The following is an 11,744-nucleotide window of genomic DNA, read 5'->3' on the forward strand; positions in this document are numbered from 1 at the left end:
ACAAGGACCCACACCACCAGCTGCCCACCCCGCTGTGCCAGGCACCCTGCCAGCCAGAAGCACGCCAGGCTAAGGGGGAAGGACCTGCCCCCAACAAAATGGAGATTTTTTTTTCCTCAAAAAAAAAAAAAAATGAATAATAACGAAACATGAACACACTCTTCTTTAAAGATTAACAAAAAAAAAAAAAGGAAATAAAAATGCCCAAAACATCCCCTGTTCACAGGCCTGAACTGAGCTGGTTTCACGGAGGCTGGAGGGACAATGTGATGGTCAGGAAAGCAGAGCTGTGTTGGGGATGCGGTGTAGGGAATCTGACATGCCAGGGAGCGCGCAGTCAGGAGGAAGGAAAAGCACACACATGCTGGCCTCCGAGTCAGCGCTTCCGCCCCACTGACGCTGTTTTGTAGCCGAGGCCTTGGGCAGGTTTCATAAGCCTCGGTTTTCTCATCTGTAAAATTATTCTGACAGCCGTTCGCTCAACAGAGACCCTGAGGGTTCACCAAGGGGCCCGGCCCTCCCTGAGGAAAACTCAGTCAAAGCAGTCCCCTTCCTACAAGGCTTCCAAATTCCAAAGACGTTTATTTTCTAGTCTGACATAAATCCAGCCACGCCACAGGCTCAGTAACTCCTTCCACCTACCCACAGCAAGCAACAGGGAAGCAGGTGGGAGAAGAAACCTCTGCTGCAGAACTGCTGAAGAAGCGAGGCTTCGTGCTACCAGTTTTTTCGTGTGAATTACCGCTCAAGAAATACGTGGTACCAGGAAACCGCAGCACACATACTAAAGGAATACTCAAACAGTACCTTTCTTCATCTGGAGTTCAGGGGGCAGTTTAACAACTTTGAAGTCACCACATTGAACACGTTCCCAAAGTTCGACGAAACTGTACCTAAAATAACTGCAGGCTAAGGCTCAGTCTCCAAGTTCCAGGCTGTTTTTCATTTCTACTCAATGGTTCATTGCTTAAAATTCTACCCAAGAAATTACTCTGTCCTTAAGCAAGAAATCGCTTGAAGGCCACACCCCAAAGAAGAGCTTTCCCTGTTTAGATATGCACCCTTCAAGTCCTCCATCCATTAACATGCTATGGATTTATGGCCAGCACTGTGCGGTGCCCCCAGCGCACAGACATCACTCCCAGACATGGTTCTGTGTCCACCACTGACTCTGCAACATGCAATCTGCCAACACGTGGCCACTGGGACAGCCACCCAGCACCCGGGCCGTCCGACGGGCTATTCGGTATCTGTGGCACACGTGTGCCCCAGTCCTGCACCGACCACCATGGAACATACGACCAGACTGACGCCACCTCCGCCCTGCCAAGTAGCATATACTCAATTCTGGACCGGGGTTTGGAACCCAAAAGCATCATAAACTTAAGCAAGCGTTTCTCCAGAGAGATCCTATGAAGCTCCCAGACATGGTTCTGTGTCCACAGGATCTCAGCACCAAAAACATGAGAAGAAACAAGAGCATGTTCTCAGTTCAAGGTGGGGAGGCAGAGGCCACTGTCCAGTAGAGAGATGGAAAAATAAGCAGACATGTATACTGCTGTTTATTTACAGCAGGAGAAAACAAGAGGCGCAATCTCATGATGAAGAGAACGGAGGCTCCGGGATCTTGCCCGCTGCCCTGGCCCAGCAGTCAGTCCTGGCCCTTGGAATTTCTTCACTTATAAACTGAAGAACGGCAACTTGGAGGGAGAGCGGTCACACGGAGAGCAGCATCTAGCTGGGTCAATCCTGAAATCCCACTAAAACCATAAATCTAAAAACCACCACATACCTGAAACGGAGAGAAGACAACTGCAATGAAATCTCAGAAGCTGGAAAGGAAGTAGGGGTTTTTTGTTGTTGTTGTTCTGTTTTTTTTTTTAAAAAAGGAGGGGGTGGGGGGAGTAGAGGAAGACAACACTAAACCGGAAGTGCAGAAAGCAGAGAATTTTTTTTTTTTTTTTTTTGGAGGCAGAGTCTCGCTCTGTCACCCAGGCTGGAGTGCAATGGCACCCTCTCGGCTCACTGCAACTTTCACCTTCCCCGGTTCAAGCAATTCTCCTGCCTCAGCCTGCCAAGCAGCTGGGATTACAGGCGTGCACCACCACGCCTGGCTAATTTTTGTGTTTTTGGTAGAGAAGGGGTTTCACCATGTTGGCCAGACTGGTCTTGAAATCCTGACCTCAAATGATCCACCTGCTTTGGCCTCCCAAAGTGCTGAGTTACAGGCATGAGCCACTGCGCCCGGCCAGCAGAGAACTAACTTAACTCACAGTGCTGGACCCCCAGCTCTCAGGAATGATCCCACCAGGTCCCTCTGCTGTGGGAATGAGTGAACCAGGCAGAGCCTCAAAGTCAGCTACGGAAGTGGGTAGACAGTCAGACAGCTTACCCCACACCTCACAGCCAGGCTCCCAAAGCCAAGGAAATGATGGAAAATATACTATCTGCAAAGGAAGGAAAAATTGAGGATATATGGACCAGGACACAGCAGACACAGCCGGAAGCAGAGGCAGCATATTTAAAAACAGGGAACAAAGGCCAGGCACAGAGCCTCACGCCTGTAATCCCAGCACTTTGGGAGGCTGAGGCGTGTGGATCACCTGAGGTCAGGAGTTCGAGACCAGCCTAACCAACATGATGAAACCACATCTCTACTAAAAAATACAAAAATTAGCCAGGCATGGTGGTGGGTGCCTGTAATCCAGCTACTCAGGAGGCTGAGGCAGGAGAATTGCTTGAACCTCGGAGGCAGATGTTGCAGTGAATGGAGATCACGCCATTGCACTCCAGCCTGGGTGACAGAGTGAGACTCCATCTCAAAAAAGAAAAAAGAACATTTGAGGGCCGGTCCAGAAGGTTCACTACCCAAGTAACAAACTTTCAGAAAGAAAGAACACAGAAAATGGAAGGGGGGCAGGGGGGTGGGGGGAATCAAAGAAAAAAATCAACAAAAAGACCTGAGTCACTTAACAGAAAGGGCCTAACCAAGTATTTGTCACGAGAAACGAAAACAGCCCCACTCCAAGACGCATAACTGTGAAACTTCAGAACACAAGGAAAAAGTTCAGATCCCATTAGGCCCAGGAAGAACAGCACAGCCTGCACACACAGAAGCCAGTGCTGGCGGGGCCTCCATCTTCAACAGCAACACCGGAAGCTAAAACACAGTGGAGAAACACCTTTAAAATTCTGGAGGAAATGAATGTCCACCCTGCAATTTTATACCATGCTAAAATATCAACTGAGGGAGAAGGAAAAAAGAAATTTTTGAAAAGCCTGTCTCCCACATTGCCTGTTCACAGAAAATAGCACACTATATGCCCAATCAACACCCTGCATAAGCCAAAAAAGACAATGACAGGAGAGACCAAAAAAAAAAGATATTCAACACAAGAGAGCAGCAGAAGGACCCCAGAGGATGAGGGCAAAGGAAGACCAGAGGATGGGGGCAGCACAAGAAGCACAGAAGATATGCAGGGGATGAAGGGCACAGGTGCCCACCCGAACTTCCTAAGACAAGGTTGCAATAACTGCAGAGTGCTGGGTTGCATGAGCTGTTAAGTATTACCAAAAGAAAAGAATTCCAAAAGAGATCTGATCAGTAACGATGGCTGAGTAATCACGGCCGGGCTGTGGATCAGTCTGCAGTCCATCAGTGTACACACTGCATTCTGACCTCGCTGACATTCCAACATCCCTGCTGGGAAAGAGAGGGGAGTCCATGTGAGGAAAACAGGCAAGCAGAAGAGAAATAAATCCTCATCCGCAGGGTCCAAAGTCTATAGACTACACCTGAAACCAGAAAAAAAAAAAAAAAAGGCAGCAATTTTTTTTTTGAGATGGAGTTTCACTCTGTCACCCAGGCTAGAGTGCAGTGGCACCATCTCAGTTCGCTGCAACCTCCACCTCCCAGGTTCAAAGACTTCTCCTGCCTCAGTCTCCCAAGTAGCTGGGATTACAGGCGCCCACCACCACACCCAGCTAATTTTTCGTATTTTTAGTAGAGACGGAGTTTCACCATGTTGGCCAAGCTGGTCTTCACCTCCTGACCTCAAGTGATCCACCCGCCTCAGCCTCCCAATGTGCTGGGAATAGAGGCGTGAGCCACGGCGCCCAATTTTTGATGTTCCTCATAAATTAAGGAGTAACAAAAACGAAAATCAACCAGGAGAGATCAAAGGGGCTACCCTCGGGGAATAAGAAATGGAGGGAAGTGGAAGCAGCTGCTATCTTTCCCAACCAACCTTACAAAACTACCCATTAGACATTCCTAAATAAAAACTAAACAAAATCCTAAGTAATTACAAATAAAACAAAGGATGTGCACCTGTAACACTTCTTTCAAACCTTACGGCCTAAAATTCTCTTAAAAAACAGAAAGAGACTTAAAATAATAGGAAGATAAACCCCAGCTACGTATTTGGTAAGCATTAATTTAAAACTTGAAATGTTCCCACAATGTATTCAGATATCAATAGGGCGCAGAACAGAAAAGGTTTCTTTTGCTGACGAAGAACCCTCAAGAAACACAATGGAAGGTCTCTAGAGTCAACAATGTTGTTCCCTGGGTGCGCATAAAGTGACTGGCAACCACCAATTTGGGATGTTTCACAGTTTGTACCAAGCAAAGGCGTATCTCAGTTTATTTCCCCTAATAAACTGAGGAGCAAACCAGGGAGCCATTTACGATTAAGAAACCTCATAGTCAACCTCAGGAGGCAGGTTTTTTTTTTCTTTTTCCCAAAGCATTTGGCACTGAGATTTTTTATAATTTCCACTGCAAAAACATAATTATGGGAAATGAGTGCTACAAACCAGTCTGACGACAGTGGCTGATTCTACGTGGCGAGCCGTGGATAACAGAGTGCAACTTCTGTTTCCTGCACTCACACCAGCCACAAGATTCCATTAATGATAATCAGCTGAGCTAAGGCATTAAAAAAAGCCACAGAAAGGTGGGTTGGGTGTGGTCCACTTCCTGCAGGTAAGGAGCTTCCACAACGGCAGCTCTGAATCACCGGGAATAATCACCCAAATAAAGAGCTAAGTGACCCATTTCTCAGGACAGCACTGGACGCCTGGACTCCAGCTTTAGAGTGTGTGTAACTGCACAAGCACAGCAGAAAGCAGCAGTGACCATCGACAGGCTCATCCCCTCAGTAACTGTTCACCCTACATCTTGCACCAGGATCCTCGAAAAATACTGAACTGAAAATGAACCTCAACCTGCACCACATTAGGCAGTTCAGCTCCACGTATCAGAACGTAGCTCCAAGAAGAGCATCAAAGTCAGTAAGAGGATGGGAATTAACTGCTTAGCGCAGGGCCGCTCTGCTCCGTTAGCATGCTAGAAAGTCTAATCTGACCAATTCCTACTTGAAGTTCACTTGGTTCTATGTGAAATGCTATCAAGAACACTCACTCCCAGATCTGAGACAGGACTCCTCCAAAAGTTTCGGTTTTTCTAATTTAAAAAAACCTTGTGACCATCCTCCCCCTCAAAAAAGAACACTTTCAAGCATAACAAATTCTTACCATTGTTACACTTTGGAACACTGAGTAGTGAAAATAGGTTTTTTGTTTTTTGACACTCACGTAGGCAACTAACAGTAACAAAACAGTAACTAACAGTAACTGAGTACTTTCCTTATTACTCTTTAGCATTGATCCGCAAAAAGGATCATAGAGCAAAGGGAGTAATGAAACACTATAAAATGTTCACTGAGAGTTCAAGTCACCAAGCTGAGTGAACAGTAAAAAAAATCCACCTAGGCTGTCCTACTGACACCTGGGCCCCCCACTCGTATCCCTGGACTTCCTCTTCCCTGAAGTGCTGCAATGCCTTCTAAAGGGGCACCCAGCACTCCCCACACCTGAGAAAGCAGGAGCCCCACAGAACAGATCATCTGCTCAAAAATGTGCCATACTTTCTGCTGTCTACAGATCCAAGGCCTCCCCCAGGTCCACAGGCACCCCACTGCCCCAAGGCAGGCAGCCGACCTCTTGAAAACAGGATGGACTGAGGCTCTGAACTCTGCCTCCCACAGCTCCGGGCACCATACTCTGCAGGCTCCCCAGTCCAATACTGTCAGTCACCAGAGCACACTCCACAGTTCAGCAAGTCCCCGAGGTGCTCTCAGAACCCACGTCTCAGAAGTCCTGACTCTCTACACCCAGTGACACACCAACCTTCCCCCAGGGTGCAGATGGTAACAGGGTAACTGGGCAGGCATCTCCCAAGGAAGGAACGGAAAAGAACCCGTGGAAATGTGACACTAACAAGAAAAAAAAAGTACAAGAGCACTTAAGCCACAATTAAATGCAGCTGTCCTGTGTTTGCCTTCATTTCCCAGAGTCCCAGAGTGCACAGGCTTCCCTAGGGTGAACAGAGCACTTGAGAAAAGCTCCCTATGTTCCCAAACCGGCCATTAGACACCGGTCTCACTACCCCGATGCAAGGGGCATTCTCAGCAAAGGTCTGTTTATCCAAGTAGCAAGAAAAACAGAAGGGGAACGAGGGGGACAGGATGATATTAACAAGGAGAAACTTCAGGTTTTTAAGCTATTCCTCTAAATTATCTGAGTTTTCAAATATGAAACTGTGTTAAACTTACAACTTCGAAACATGGTAAATTAACCAGGCCCTGCAATTTGCAATACATGTGACGTATATAATTCAGTATTTTTCAAACTGTGGGTCAGGAACCAGTGGGCTGTGAAATCAATCTAGTGTTGCAACCAGCTCCTTTTTCAAATGTACCACAACAGCACATCACAAGCACAGGCTGAGCATCCCTGATCCAAAATGCTCCAAAATATGAAACTTTTTGAGCGCCAACATGACGCTCAAAGGAAATGCTCATTGGAGCACTTCTGATTTCGGATGTTCAACAAGTATATAATGCAAATATTCCAAACTTCGAAACACTTGTGGTCCCAAGCATTTTGGATGAGGGATACTCAACCCGTAGTAAGGATTAGTACTGTCTCCTGAAACTTGTTTTTGATCCTGATGTAAAATTTATTTCTTACATGGGTCACGGTCCAGAAAAGTTGAAAAGTGACTGATAAAATTTGGTAACAGAAATGTGCAAACCGAAATCTCATTTTTAAATCACATTTCTGCAAACTCAAAGCCAATTGGTGTTCCTGCCTCCATCCGAAGCTTTCCTTTTAATCTCAACTGAGTGAAACAAGAAATGCTCAATGAAAGACGGAGTACTTATAGCCACAGATCAGCCCGTTTTCTTTATGTTTACTTGTCGTCACTACATTCATTCAGTTTATGATGTCTATTTTTTCCCCTACTGAAATATAAAACTGGGGTTTAGGAGAAAAAAAGGAAAGGCTTCAGCAACTTTCATTAAACATTTACTTAAAGTGGTAACCTCATTGAGATCTACCACTTTCAACCCCTCCCCTAGGACCTGGCACATGGAAGTTCAATAAGGGCTGCTGATTGAATAAATTAAAAAATCGGCCTCCTATTTCTAATTTATTTGGCCAATCCAACTGGCAACGAGATAAACTTTAATGTTTGCAAAAGTAACCACAAAACAGTAACACTGCATGGTGAGTGGGAGTAGGAGGAGCAGTAGTTTCCAGTAACAAATCTGCCATATAATATATGATCTCACCTTAGTCAGTTAAGCGTCCCTTGGTCTCTACATCTACAAAATGGTATAATACCTACATCTCAAACGGTACCAGTAAGAATCAAGAGGCATAAAAATGATTTGCAAAACACGGAAAAATGGTGTTTATACTAACATGGTTGTTATTTTTCAAGCATCCTTGCCTAGGCCACCTAAATTTACTCTGCTTTTTTTTTTTTTTTTTTTTGAGATGGTGTCTGGCTCTGTCGCCCAGGCTGAGGTTCAATGGCATGATCTCAGCTCAATGCAACCTCCGGGTTCAAGCGATTCTCCTGCTTCAGCCTCCTGAGTAGCTGGGACTACAGGCCTGTGCCACCACGCCCAGCTAATTTTTTTGATTTTTAGTAGAAACGGGGTTTCACCTTGTTAGCAAGGATGGTCTCAATCTCCTGACCTCATGATCCGCCCGCTTCGGCCTCTCAAAGTGCTGGGATTACAGACTCTGCTGTCTTTCTAAGCCAACTCCTTATAAGCCCTGGTCAGGAGACAAGAAAAAGGGAGGGCTATGAGGCCTATCAGGGCAAGCCATAGAAGAGATATGGACTTCTCTCCTCCCATTTAGCAGACAACAGTTGAAAGCGGGTGTGCTTTTAATTGAATCTTCAGCAACAACTCTTAGGGAAGCCTCCCAGGGCAGCAGCAACTGCTAATTTGAAGTAGAAAATAAATGTGCTTGCTGTTTTTCTTTTGGGGGGTGGGGAAGGAGAAAAGAATGTTCTTCCCCAAATGATACACTTTGTTACCATACAGTCTGTAGATGTACTTAGGTACAGGAATGACTGGGAGAAGCCAACTTTCCTACCTCTAAAACTGTAAAACTGTTAACAGCTGAAAATCTGATCATCTTTTCTCCTGAGAAACACTTACCATCTTTCATACTGAGAAAACAAAAACAGTTCCCATGTAACACAATCTAACAGATACATAACAGTTGAGAGGCAAAGTTATTAAGGAAATGTATCCTCTTTTCCCAAGATTTAAGAACTCTGATCCACTCAAAAAAAAAAAAAGGACAAAAATGAAGAGGTGAGATACTAGATATCACCTGGTAACCATCTGATACTGACTTCACAGCACCAGCCAAAGGGGCTTTAGTACCTTTTCAAACGGATTGGCTATCCACAAAAGCCAATTAACCTAGTAAGTGAGGCATTTGTGCTAGACTCCAACCTGATGCACACCGTATAAATGTCAACCTAAAGGAAATACTGATAAAAGTTTTTTTAAAAAATCATTACAAGAGTCCTTGCTCGACTGGTAAGAAATTCGTTTTTTCACCCAGTTCACTCTGACCTACACACCTCTAAATTCATACCAAAGCGGCTTTAGGAAATACCAAGAAACCACATCTGATTGTTACCCAGCAGTCAGCAGAAGTTTAGGTTTTGAATGCATGCTAAATTCGACGCTCCTTAAACGAGAGTCGACAAAAGAATATTCTTCAAGCATCTTCCCAGTCACTCTTAAGATACTGTTACTGCTTAAATATATATATTTATTTACTGCTTAAACATTTATATACACACATATATATACTGCTTAAATATATACATACACACACAGTTGGAGTAAAATTCTAGCTGCCATTAAAGCGGTAACTTTGAGTTCTTATTTTTCCAGAATTCAAACGTGAACAGTGAAATCCAGTTTTCTTTTTATGGTTTCAAAAAAAGAAGGGAGAGGGATGATCTCACTGGAAAACGCGGGCAGACTCCAGAGGCAGTCCCAGGTCTGGGCACTGTGCTTCTCAGCCCTCAACACACAGGGAATGAGCCTGTTGGTATCTGTAAGTCAACCGGTAATCTACTTGGATGCTTCTGGTTTTCTTCGAACACTTAACGTTCACTCAGCTAGACTGGGAGAGCAAACTTTCCTGACATATCCTAATTGTATCCTAAGATTTCAATCCTAAGCATTTTGCCACCATTTCTGCGCCTACAAACTTTACAAGAGTTAGCCAAGGACGGTGGTTTTGTTTTTCAAAGGGCTAAAAGCAGTCCCCAATGGCAACAAAAACCCTTTAACTTATACATGTAAATTTGAAATTCAACTCCTCCCCCATCCCTCAAAAAGTCGCTGGTAGGCCAAGATGTCACCAAGTACCGAAGGAGAGGTTTACTGGGCGAAGAACTCCTGTAAATGCAACCAAGTCTCAAAGTGAAAGGCCCGGGACCCTGGTGTGCGGCTGTGCGAGGGATTCCTCCTTCCAGAAGGTTTGCAGCTCGCACTTCCCCCCAGTCCGCAGGTGCAAGGGGGCTCCAGGCAAAGCCACTCCAAGTGGAACTCGCGGTTCACCTTCCTCCACTCCGCCCTGCCTACTCCGCTCGGGCCCGGACGAGTCCAGGCGCGCTCCCCGTCCCCGCCCTGCCCAGGTCTCCCGCCCGCCCGCCCGGGGGTGGGGGACGAGCCTGGGGGGGCGCGTCCTGGGGGCCGCCGCCAACCCGGCCCGCACGCAGGGCCCCGGGACCCGGCGGGGGCCTCCAAGGGCATCGCTCCACCTCACTTCTCCTGGGGAGAAGGCCACCCAGGGCCTGCAGCTCCGGAGGAGTGTTGGGGCGAGGGGAGCGCGTAGGACGAGGCGCCCGCACCCCCACATCCGGACCCAGGCCGCGGTCCCTACGGCTCCTGCAAGCACACGCCGGAGACCTCGGCCGCCAGAGCCGGCAGGGACATCAGGGGCTCGGACTCGGACCCCCGCCCGAGCTGGGCGCGCGGGGAGCCAGGCTCTGGTGCGACCCCGGCCAGCTGGGCGTGAAAGGCACGCCGTGTGGACTTCATAGTACCCTTCCACGCCCCGGTCGCGCATCCCGGCCCCGCGGCCCGCGCCCGCCTACCTGCATGCCGGGCAGGCCCGACTGCACCGGGGAGTGAGCCATGGCGCTCAGGACGGCTACTTCCTGGCACGGGACGGCCGGGCCGCGGCGATCCGCGCGGGGCGGCGAGGCCCGCGGGCCGCGCGCAACCCTCGGGCGGCGGGGCCGGCCGGAGCCCGAGGCCACCCCAGCCCCGGCGGGTCCCGGCCGGGCGGCGGGGACTCAGCTGCGGATGGCGGGCCGCGTCTCCATGCACGGCGCTGGGAGGAGGCTGCTGGGGGGCGCGCGGGGCCTCGCGCCGCGCCGCCGCTGCTGCCCGGCTGGGCAGGCGGCCTGAGCCGCGCGCGCCCGGCCGCTGGGCGGGAGTGGGCGCCCGGCCCGCCAGCCCGCGGCGCCAAGCGTCACGCCCGGCCCGGCCCCGCGCCGCCTTGCGGCCCGGCCGGGACCCGCCCCGCGCTTCCGGGGAGGGAGGGAGGAGCCGGTGGCCGCGCGGGAGCCCTGGGCCGCAGCCGCCGCCGCCGCCTGCCGGCCCGGCCCGGGTCCCAGCTGCTCCCGCGGCGCTCCCACGCCCCCGCGGGCGGGCGGCTGGGCCGGGAGGGGGCCTTGGCTGGGGCGGGCGCCGGGAGGGACCGAGTCGGGGCCGGAGGCTGGCCGTGCGCCCACCGGGCCGGCGCCGGGGAGAGCTGGGCCGTGGCCCCCTCTTCACGCCATCCAGCCCACTCCGCCCCGGCGGTCCATGGGGAAACGGGCTCCGGGCGAGCCCCCGAGGGCAGGGGCAGGGTCCAGGGGCACCTGGGGAGGGAGAGCGCCCCGCGGGGCCTCGGCCGGTGGCCTGTGCCAAAAGGCCGGGCAGAGCTGCTTCGGTGTCTGGGTGAAGTTTCCAGCCAACCCAAGAAGGAAACCGAAAGGGGAGAGGCCGAGAGAGAGGTTGATTCCTAGCGCTTTGGTTACCAAAAACAGCCCCGCTGGGGCTGCTGGGCTGGGAACTTAGCTAAGCAGTGAGGAGGCTGAACCCCACCATCTCTGGAGTCCGCAGCAAGTCAGGAGCACCCACCCACGAAAAGGGGAAAATGGAGTGCAGAGGGCAGGGAGGAAGGGAAGAGAATGGAAGGAAAGCGCATCTGGACTTTGAACTGCAGCCCTCTCCGTCTCTTTCCTTTTCCTGGGAAGCTCCAGGCCCACTCAGCACCAGTTCTGTCTCCTCTTTTCAGCTGCCTTCTCTCTAGCTACTGAGGGGAAAAGTCAGGATGGAGCGGGTCCCTCGGCCTCCAGG

The 11,744-nt window shown here is 49.8% G+C and overlaps 1 protein-coding gene across 1 annotated transcript in view; it reads right to left on the bottom strand.

Annotated features, from left to right (window-relative positions):
• Positions 1-10,872, bottom strand: part of STK24 (serine/threonine kinase 24) — a 126,231-nt gene extending 115,359 nt beyond the window's left edge. The window contains exon 1 of the mRNA XM_003914020.4: positions 10,493-10,872. Within this exon, the coding sequence (XP_003914069.1) occupies positions 10,493-10,534 (42 nt within the window). The 5' untranslated portion in view covers positions 10,535-10,872. The remainder of the gene's footprint in view (positions 1-10,492) is intronic.
• Positions 10,873-11,744: the final 872 nt, after the last annotated feature.

The sequence above is a fragment of the Papio anubis genome, chromosome 15 (genome assembly GCF_008728515.1).
Source record: "Papio anubis isolate 15944 chromosome 15, Panubis1.0, whole genome shotgun sequence".
Taxonomy (NCBI): domain Eukaryota; kingdom Metazoa; phylum Chordata; class Mammalia; order Primates; family Cercopithecidae; genus Papio; species Papio anubis.